The sequence below is a fragment of the Nanorana parkeri genome, unplaced genomic scaffold (assembly GCF_000935625.1).
Source record: "Nanorana parkeri isolate BGI_ZX_2015 unplaced genomic scaffold, ASM93562v1 scaffold341, whole genome shotgun sequence".
NCBI lineage: Eukaryota > Metazoa > Chordata > Amphibia > Anura > Dicroglossidae > Nanorana > Nanorana parkeri.
In genome coordinates this window covers 1,344,323-1,355,202 of record NW_017306609.1, presented here as the reverse complement: position 1 = coordinate 1,355,202, position 10,880 = coordinate 1,344,323, and the positions used below count along the sequence as shown (strand labels likewise).

The following is a 10,880-nucleotide window of genomic DNA, read 5'->3' as shown; positions in this document are numbered from 1 at the left end:
TACCAGGCATATGTAGATTTGATACCAGACATCAAACTTCATCCACATAAAACAAGTATATATATTCTGTGCCTCCTAACCTCAGAACTGACATATTCTATATACTCCAAAATGACAAATCTCTTAGACTGCTGGCTCAATTGCAAAGTAAACCTGCTGGTTTTATGTAAAGAGTAATATTCTCCTTGCTTGTTTAGATCTGTGAGCAATCGGGAAGGTATGTGACGATCTAATGGTTGCTCATTTAAAGAAAAACTCTTGCGTGTTTGGAGACATGGTGCACACTTGCCAAAAACTCTTCAGTTGGGATGGGCCAGTGTAAAGTCATCCAGTTCCTCAGTTTTGTCAACCATTCTGCTTCCTTGAAGCAGAAGTCTGGGCTAAACAAATATTGTCCTGAAGCAATTGGTGCACACAAGTGGATAGCCTTTGTGGCTATTGAACATATCTAAGAGTTTTGTACCCAGAGTTCAGCTTTAAGGCACCACGTAGATGTTTTGCTAAATTTTTGGTGTCTTATTAGCAAGGTGCCATATTTGGATATCCAGTCATGCACTGTAACTAAGGATAAACATGTAAGTTTGCAGTTAAGATTATTATGGATATAATTAATGATATAGGCTAAATCTCAAGAACAAGGTAACTCGTATTATATAATATATGCCCTCAATTTACGCTGGGATTAGGTTTCTGAGGGAATGGTTGTAAATAGAAATTGGTGTAAATTGAAATCCAGTATATAATTTAAGTCAAAGGAAAGGAGTTATGTTCCAGACCTCAAAATTGACAAAATAAAATACCAGTACATTATATTAAAGTTGCATGAGCTCACACAAGGAGCTGTAATTTAAAATCTACCTGTATTATGTCAATGAGAGAGACTTAGAACCTAACTTCCTCACTTCCTAAACTACCTCCCTTCCCTTTGACATACATTTATATATTTGGTTTCAATTTACAACACTCCAAGAAAAGGGTGCTATTGTGTGAAGAAAAAAAAAAATGCTGTAACGCAAGAATGCTTTTAGTTCGGGATGCACAGATACTTTTCGAGTACCAGTGCAGATACTTGGCATTTTCATGAGAACTACCAGGGTTGCAGCTGGGACATGGCTTTGGCACTCCACCACTGTCCTGAAATCATTAGTCTGTATTGTTTAGAAAAACTGTCGCATGACAATAAACAATGTATCAGTACTCGTACTTGCAAGTACTCGGCAAGTACCAGTACTCATACAACTGGTATCTGTGCATCCCTTTTTATATTTATAAAAACAAAATTGTAGATTAAAACAGATGTACAAATCCCAGGAGCTCAGTGTGCTCCTTACAAATGACAGCTGCCTCCCTAATTTTTTTATTTTTCTCTAGTCTTGGAGCTCAAAAGTATCGGTACATGTACTCGTACTTGTTATCTGTGCAACCCTACTTTTAGTAATAGTTTAATTTCTATGAATTAACAAAATAATTGAAATGTAAATGAACAGAAGAAAAATTCAAATCAATATTTTGTAATTCATACACCCTTTGCCTTCAAAACGGCAGGAATTCTTCTAGATAAACTTGCACACAGAAACTCTGCAGGTAGGTTGTTCATAACATATTGGAAAACTATCCACAGATTTTCTGTGGATGTAGGCTGCCTCAAATACTGTCTCCATGTAATCCCAGACATACTTGATGATCTTCAAATTAGGGCTCGGTGGGTGTATGACCTGTGAACTGTAGCAGAGTTTGGCTGTTGCTCAACCAGGTTTAAGCCTCCTACATAGTTGTTTCAGTTAATGACTGTTTCAACCTACCTATGAAATTGATGATCATTAGCACCTGCTTGGTATAATTGGTTAATCAAACACTTGAATAAAGTCAGGGATTTTGTAGGATTAGTCAGGTGTAAGAATTGAGGCTGGTTTGAAGCCAAAGTGTAGTCGCACCAAATTTAATTTAGATTTTTCTTCTGTTCACTCGCTTTGCATTTTGTAAGTTTTGATAAAAATAAACCATACAAATATATATTTTTTTAAAGCATTCTTACTTTACAGCATTTCTTCACACCTGCCTAAAACTTGTGCACAATAGTGTGTATATGAAATACATAAGTGTGTTTTGTGTGTATTTCTCCACAAATATCTGAACATCTCGGTTTTTTTTTTTCTTTTCAGCTGTTAACACCAGCCAGTATGCAGAGAGTTACCGTATCCAGACATATGCTGAATATGTTGAAAAAAAGAATCAAGACTCCCACACTAAAAGAAAATGGACTGAAGATGGCTGGAAAGATCTGGAGAGGAAGAGATTAAAAACCCACTACACTTCATACATTCCACAAAACCCAAGAGACTTTTACACAAACAGGTGACTTTTTAATAATTGCAAAATAAATCTAGTTCCTGTAATGTGGTAAGGTAGTGTTTGCATTCTGACTGCCATGGATGTCATGAGTTTTCAGATGGAGATTGTGAGGGGGGTGATATGAGTGAACCAAGACTTTTTTTTTTTTCTTTTTTTTTTGTGTATGGACAGTGACTAATCAAGCAGATTCTAGATGGTCCTGGCACTTTTATTGGTTAATGTTGCCAAAATGAAGACACTTTCCTAGTTCATCATAGTAGGTAATGTAAGCATAGAATTAGAGGTCAGCTGGCCTTTTTTAAATAAATCATCTATGGAATGAGATTAGTTGAAGTTGTTAATTATTACATCAGAACTGAATGAAGTTTTAGAAGGTGCCGCGCGTGTCGGCATCCTCTGGCAGTCGCCGGCCAGCTAAATTAGGACCCCACCTGGAGCTCCTCCCACTGGACCAGCGTTGACTCGCCGCTGCTCTCCTGTACCGAAGGTAAGTGGGAAAAAAAACACATAGCGCAAACATCGGGGCATTTTGACAAGTACTTGTAGCAGACAGGCATTTTGACAAGTACCTGCAGCGCCTGACTTGCCTTGCGGTAGCGCCTGGACTGCTCCCGCTCCAGAACGCGGCTTTGATTGATTTCTGCTATCTGGTGTGTTCCAACCATGAATCGTGCTGGAACGCACTTTATATGTTGTCACTGGACTAATATCTACTCATCCCCTTGTCCACTAAGCTTTCTTGCTTAAAACAAAAGTAATATATAAGGCACCCGGTAGTGCATCATTTTACACAGGGCTTCTCAGTTTAAATTTGATGACATGCTCATTTGTAGCTGTGAAATTCAAAATCTTTCCAAGAATTTCCAACCTGCTTTTGAAACCTTAATGTTACAAGTGTGTTGTGTTGGATTTGCCTGGCACCATAAACTTTGAATCTCAGCGTTTTCTCCATTTCAATGCAATATTGGTGAAACTGATTGCTTTGTCAGCATTTACCAATGTGAGCTAAGCAACCTGGAAAGAGTTGTCCTCCCTAGCATTAACTCAGGAAAAACCAAATACCACAAAGTACATTTTCTGCCTCACCATAGCTGCACTGATTTTCAAATTTAATTTCCCTCCTCTGACAGTATTTGATCTTTATTTCTTCTGTTACATGCAAAGGTACTGTTATACAGTTCTAGCGAAGAAGAAAAGAATTGTGCTTCCTAGTTTTGATAAACTGGGTGCTGTTTTAGAAATCTCCTGGAAATTGGTCACTGAAATCTTTAGATTTCTAGTGGTTAGAGGCTGATGGGTAACTCAGTGGTGTCCTTAGACGGCAGGGTCACACTTCTACATTTACACATCTCACCCACATGAAAAAAAAAAAAATTCCTTTGTCAGAAAAGTTTTGTTTTATGCGGCATGTTTCTTTATATCTCTCCCAAAAATGTAAGTAAAATAACAGCTCTCAGATTAAACTGATAAAATGAAGAATTAAAAATTCTTCAAGACCAGCCAAGTATCTCGGACATTTATAGAAGTAATTAATCATGTCGCTTCCCTTTTCAAGCAGTCCTGCATAGTACTTTTAGGCCATACTGGGAATAGCATTCATCCTATGTAACAGAACTTTATATCTTTTTAAATGAAACATCTGGCTTGCAGATGTACTAATGCAAAGATCAATTTTTATTAAGTGGAAAACTAAAGGACCATGTAATAACAATCTTAAATCTAACTTGACTTTGTAGTGTGTTCTCAAAGGCTACAATTCCTCTTTTGTTCATTGAAGGACACAGTGGAGATCTTGAGTCTCTTAACCAATGGGTATAGCACCACCTTCAGGAGTAGGGAAACATGGGACACTGGCACTCAACTCATTGACGAATACACCCTTTATTGCTGCATGTGCATAATATCACAGTGGCATGATTCTGCATGATTGAGGCATCTAGTGCACCCCCATATAATGATGAAATTCGGCCTGTAAAGGCATTTATACACCATGACATCAGCAGACCAGTGCTTCAGTGAAATGAGATGGAACGTTATCCATGGAGGAACAAGCATATCCATCTACACAGACCGTAAGTGGCATATACAGTGAGAAAATAATTATTTGATCCCCCTGCCAATTTTGGAAGCTTAGCCACTTACAAAGAAATGTAAGGTCTCTATAATTTAAAATACACCTATGATAATAATTAGACAGAATATCAACCAAAAATCCAGAAAAAACGCATGATACAAATGTTATAAATTGAGTTGCAGTTCAGTGAGTAAAAGTAGTATTTGATCCCCTACCAACCAACAATAATTCTGGCTCCCACAGACTGGGTATGTGGTAGACGGATTAGTCCTGTCAATTTAAGAATGTGCTCCTAAAGATAACTCGGCATGTATAGAAAAGACACTTGAATGTCTCTTACATTCAAACCTCACCACCATGGGCAAGACCAAAGAGCTGTTAAAGGACATTAGGGAGAAGATTGTAGTCCTGCACCAGCCTGGAATGGGCTACAAGACTATCGGCAAGAAGTTTGGTCAGAAGGAGGGGGGTTTAGTGCCTTTGAGTTGCCCTGAGTCTCCATGTGGGGTGTTTCTGTGTGTTCTGTAAGTACAAAAATCCTATTATGATGTTAAAACAGTTCATTTTTTTTACAATTTTTCTGTTACCCTTGTAGTGCCCTAGTAATACAAAAGACTGGGTGTATATAGGCATAATTTTTATCTTTTGAGTCTCTTCTCTACAAATGTTTGTCACCCCCCTTACCCAGACTCTATTTTCTTTTGTGATCATGTACACTATTGTAATGCTAAGCAAAACGTTTACAGAGATTTATTGTCTGATTCTTGTAGTAAAGCCAAGGGAAACTGACCCAATAGTAACGTACTTTACTATACAAAAATGCTATGTACACTTATACTAAACTTACAGGAAAGCAATACAAAACAAATGTACAGGTTGCTACAATATACATACACATGCGCCCAAAGGTTTCTAGAAGAGGATACATTAAAGGTACTTAGCTTCAGCCTACAAATTCAGATCGAATAGAACTTCGTGGCGATTACGCTTTCCCAGGAAAATGGCTTCTGCTTGCAGTCTTTTTCTAGTCGTCCTTTGTTCCAGTGATGTCCTCCGGTCAACATCCCATTATTATTGAACCTGGACTTCTGCTTTTATTCAGAGAAATTGGTAGCCCACCTGTGGGCATTGCCCTTAACACTTAAGTATTAAGTCCTATGTCCGGTGTAGCTCACTTTATCCAGCTCTAGATGGCAGCACAGTGCCATAAATTTGATCCATGGTCCATGAAATGCCAAAGGCAAGACCAAATTGGGTGTTGCTTGCCCCCCCAAAAAAGCCAGCATCTATAAATAATAACACCCATATATCCTATTGTGAGAAAGCTAGCTTTTTGGCGTCTCACAATTAAAGATTTTTTTCTTTTTGTCAGGAAAACCATGTTTTTTGCACTTCCTTAGCATAACACTGGTATTTATGTGAGCAGACCTGCTATCTCTTGAAAAACCTGAGGTTTGCAAATTTCCTGAGGGATTAGTACGGAATGCTTCCCTGTTGTATTCCCTGCTTGTGTTTTTAAAAAAGTGTAATTTTTATATTGCTTTTACAAATTTTATTTAACACATTTCATTTTTCACCTTTCCAGCTGTGGTGAACAGTTGTCAAAAATAGTAAATCCATTTTTGCTTTTGAAATATCAATTTGCTCACAAGAATACTTTGGGTGTTTTTTTAACTGGGTTTGCATATTGCTAATGCTGTGTCAACTTTCAGACATGCATTCGCTGTAACACCAACTTTAATACATTCCAAAGATTTTATTATAGTAAATGTTAACTAATTGTGTCTGTTTCTACCTGATGTCTAACAGAACAGTGTGCAGACCTCTTTGATTATATAAAGTTTAATGTAAACAGAAAGACTGGACACCTTACACAGCTTTGCTGGTAACCAAAAGCCAAATTTCAAGTGTACTGTTAATCTGGCATTTAAGTATTTTATGGCTTTGGATGTTATTAAAGGAGACCTGTGCTGAGAAACAGTCTGTCATTGACATCCTGATAACCAAAATGCTAGTTGCTTGGTTGTCACTAGGTTAATTGGCTTTTATATATAAAATTGTACTAATTTGCAAGCTTCCTCCAGGTCAATATTCCCTGTTTTTCCTATTCTTTGTTGAAGCACCCTGTACATTTACCTTGCCACTTAATCAGCTAGCACTGTACTTGCTGTGCACTCTAGCTCTCTTACTCCAAAATGGGTCTATACTTGCATGTTTTGTCTTGCTGGGATGTATAAAAAGAGTAATAGAAGGGTTGAAATACAATTTTCAGCGAAAAAGCTGTGCTGAGGATGCATTTGGTGCCAGTCAAGTCAACAAAAGACAAAAGCCCATGTACAATTCCAGTAACGATATCACTGTTCTGATTCCCATGTAAAATGCCTCTCTGCAAGAGCCTCCTGTGTGTCGGTGATTGAGCTTGTCCATACTCCAGCTTAATGCACAAACAAAAGGAAGATGCTGCACACCATGGATACCACTGAATTAAGTATTTATTGAAATTTCTATATTCTGGTTGCAAGAAGAAAGTAAGTCCTCCCCGCCCCTGCCATGTAGCTGCACGCCTCTTGTGACTGCGATGGAGAAGTTTCAATAAATCTGTTTCATCCGCGGTGTGCGGTATCTTTTTGTTTGTGTGCGAAAGCCTTGGTGTTCATGTGATCTCCAGTGAAGGGTAGAATGATCCAGTCTTAACTCTCTAATCCATTCAACAGAGATCAGATGACCAAATATGTGGCCAGATTATATAAAACAAAATATACGAATAACAGCCCCGATGCTGGCGACGTACACTGTACGTCGTCAGTCACGAAGGGGTTAAGAGTGGAAGATCTGTGTCCCTGCCGGGATGACTCACCCTCCCTATGTCCTGGTGACAATTGTCCCCACAAAACAAAAAGGCAAATCCTAAATTTTAGAATTGTTTGAGAGCAAGTGGGGAGCATAATTGTTCCAATAGGGATAAATATTCTGGTAACAACTGTCCAACTGTCTAAGATGGGATTTCCCCTCACTTTGTCTTGGGAAATGCAACAGGAAGTGAGAGAAATATCTTCAAAGTAAATTCTTCCGAGCTAGACAGACCACCAAAAAGGTTTGGTTCTTTACGCCATCTAAAACAAGATTGCTATCATAACATACATTTTGCTCTTTATCCAAGCAGCTTATTCATTTTTAATGAGCATCAGGAATATATCATTGGCATTTGTAGCCACGTGAATAACATGGTCTGTATCAAACTTGAAACCGCCATCCCTAAACCGGGATGAAGACCTCTGATGCCATCAGTCATCCACATATCCATATATAATGCTGTTTTAATAGGTCTACTCTGGTGATTTTGAAAACAATGTATGCCTTTAGCCATGTAGCTTGAACAATTATCATCCAGATGTCCTGAAACCATAAGATTGAATTATGAAATTAGAGCAAACTTTAACACCACCTGCTTTACAAAACATAGAAGTCATATATGCCTGTTGACTATTTGCTTTAAATCTTATCACAACTAGAGGATAAATATCTAATACCTTTTTTTTCTTTTAATTAACATCTTTTTAGCTTTGCTACAAGCCTTGTTGGAAGGAGAAGTATGAGTCCGATACAAGAAGAAACCGTCTCTGAAGATGTTGGTGATGATCAAGGTGATACTAATCCTGGAGCATCTGAAGCCAAAAAGAAAACTAAGAGTCACAAGCGTCAGAAATTAGAGACTGATCCAGCAGGTAAAGCTTTTTTGTTTTTTTTTAAGCCTTTTTAAAATTACAGACATGTTGTATATTCATTGAGAACTCCTGCTTTTAGCAGACTCCACTTTATAATGAACGGAATTGTGCTATGGCAGCCTCAGATCAGATGGTACTTCTAGGGTAAAATATGGGCTCTTTTCACAGATGCTTGTGGGCAACTTAGACCAGGTAATTTTAATGAATGTAACTTCTCTCGAAGTATAGTTGCGCAGCAAGAAATTCTCTAATTCTAAAAAAGTGATTCAGATCAGCAATAAGGATCCTAGTGTTTAAAATATGCATTCCACTATATAGTAGTTCATGTTTCTCTTGAGAGGTGAAATTTGTGGAGGATGCCCATATTTAATTCTACATTTCTTACACCAACACCCATAGACATTGGTATCTTTAGTCAATACTTAGCAGGTATATAAGCCCAGGGTGTGGTGTCATGATGTAGTATTTCTCAGTAGTTGAGCATGATCAGGGGTAGTGTTCAAGTGCCATTCGTCAGATCCTATTCTGTATGTGGAAATGTTTAAAACTTTAGATGGCAAATATATGGGAATATTGATGTCACATATTCTTATTTACAGAATGCAGTAACAGCTCCACTGCCCTTTTTGAAGTCCCGGAGACCTGGTAGCAGCAATGATATTGCAACTGAAAACTTGAAAGCCATATTTTACTTTCTTTTGTCATGTGGATGTGTTCCAATGCAGCTTATATTGTCATTTCCATTGACTGCCTATAAAGTCTCTTATGATGGCATGCTTTCAGAAAAGCACAACTATTCTTGTATGATGAGCAAAAGTGATTGTGCTAGCTGTAGGTTCTCATATGAATTTCCATTTCCAGTGAGCACCTGTGTAATAAAGCAAGAATGTTGTATAATTGTGTGAGTTTACCTTTAAGAGTGTGTCTTCATTTTTCCGGTAGTCTCCCTAATTTTTTAAAGGCTGTAAAATCTACCAAACCTTGAAAAATAATATAACATATGCTCTTATTTATATTTCCACTTCCTCTATTGATCTAAACTACAGATCTATGTTGCAGGCTTTCATTGCCACTGGGTTACATCTCCATTCAACAGTCATTAAATATTGCAATTACTCTGGATAGCAACATCTAACTTGACTTATCACCTGTAAATCCTTCATTCCATTATGCAAGTTTATTTCATGTACAAGCATTTGATGCATTTGTCTTTGCTTAAACCTTAACATGTGAAATTAGTTACTTGGGTCAATAATTAAACTTTTGTTACAGAACTTGAACTATTAAAATCGGTGTTTTAAAGGACACTTTCTCTCATATTTTGAAAGGACAGAGTGAGCCTAGGCTAGTATAACATGCTCCTGCTGTTCTCAATTTTAAGAGTACCACCTGCAATTCAAAATCCTGTAAACCACACTGATTTCATATCGGCTTGAATATTTCTGACATTGTGTGTGGCCAGACCAGTTGGAGGAGGAAAGTAGCTGGAAAATACTTGATCTGGGACCAACAAGGTGTAGACTTAAGAAATATGGGACCTAGCTGGCTGGCAGTTGGTGTGAGCACATCTGCCTCCCACCCACTTCTTCAGACTCACTCAGAACATTTAAATGGAGTGCTCAGAGTATCAGTTGATCTCAATATGAGGATTTAGATATTTGAGGGGAAAAAAACCCTCCAAAATATATTAATTGAGCAGTATATAGCACCTGAATTTTAACTGTAAACTAAAGATGCACCATAGTTCACATAACTTTTTCACTCTCTTCCCACTCCACTGCCATTTTTCTCTTCCTGTTGATTTATGCATTTGTCCTGCAAAGTTCATGGGGAAATTTAGGTCACTCTTACAGACCCAACATTGAAACAGAGTTAAAGTTGTCTGACAAACTTTGTCAATATATGTTCATAAAATAATTTACTGTTAAGAGACCACTGAACCTGTTCATGCTATCTAGACCCAAAGCTAAATTAGCTCTTATTTTAGGTTACCGTATACTTGTCATAGTTGCCTTAGGTTGTCAATGCAATCCCTTAGTGATCACAATAGAGTGGGTGGGAATTGTTCCCAAATAAAACCAGTAAACTTTAACATAATATTGCTGCGGTTGTAGCCTGACAAGCCAAGCTGTGAACGACAAATGTTCTGTAAATTTGATATGGACTTTAGAGAAGTCAGAAGCCCAGACTCCATGTGACCGCTAGGAGATTTTAGTAAAATGGCTATCTTGTCATAAACTTGCTTTCTTGAATGTGTATGTTTGTCATTTGAGTTGGCACATGAACAGCCAGAGGACTCGAGAGTCAACAAGGGAGAAACTATCAACTGCCTGGAAAAAAAACCTGTTGATTTCCCTTGGTATCAGTTGTCCAATGGTGAAATGGGTAAATCTAATCAAACCCATAGACAATTGTTATCAGGCACTTGAGTTATGACTATGGGGGTACTTTGTCTACAATTACAAAGCCTTGGCTACTCACTTTCTAAAGGGAACTTTTAATAGGAGTTTTATAGCTAGGTAATCCAGATGGCCTATATTATGATACTTTTCTATTAGTCCCCTGGATTTTTTTTTTTTTTTAACTGTTATGTCATGTGTTTTATTTTGTCTTATGATATGTATATATTTACGTTTTTGTTTGCTTGGGATTGATTTTTTTTTTTTTTCCTTGAGCTTCTTGTTCATTGGATATCACCTGTGTTCTACACGTGGGCCACACTTTTCCAT

General features: G+C 37.7%; 1 protein-coding gene across 1 annotated transcript; it reads left to right on the top strand.

Annotated features, from left to right (window-relative positions):
• Window positions 1–2,162: 2,162 nt before the first annotated feature.
• On the top strand, window positions 2,163–9,483 carry LOC108788646 (poly(A)-specific ribonuclease PARN-like; the record flags this gene model as incomplete). The annotated part of the gene is made up of 3 exons (XM_018558466.1): window positions 2,163–2,355; window positions 7,988–8,151; window positions 8,751–9,483. Coding segments are annotated over 3 exons (407 nt in total), but the record flags the coding sequence as incomplete, so codon positions are not given.
• Window positions 9,484–10,880: the final 1,397 nt, after the last annotated feature.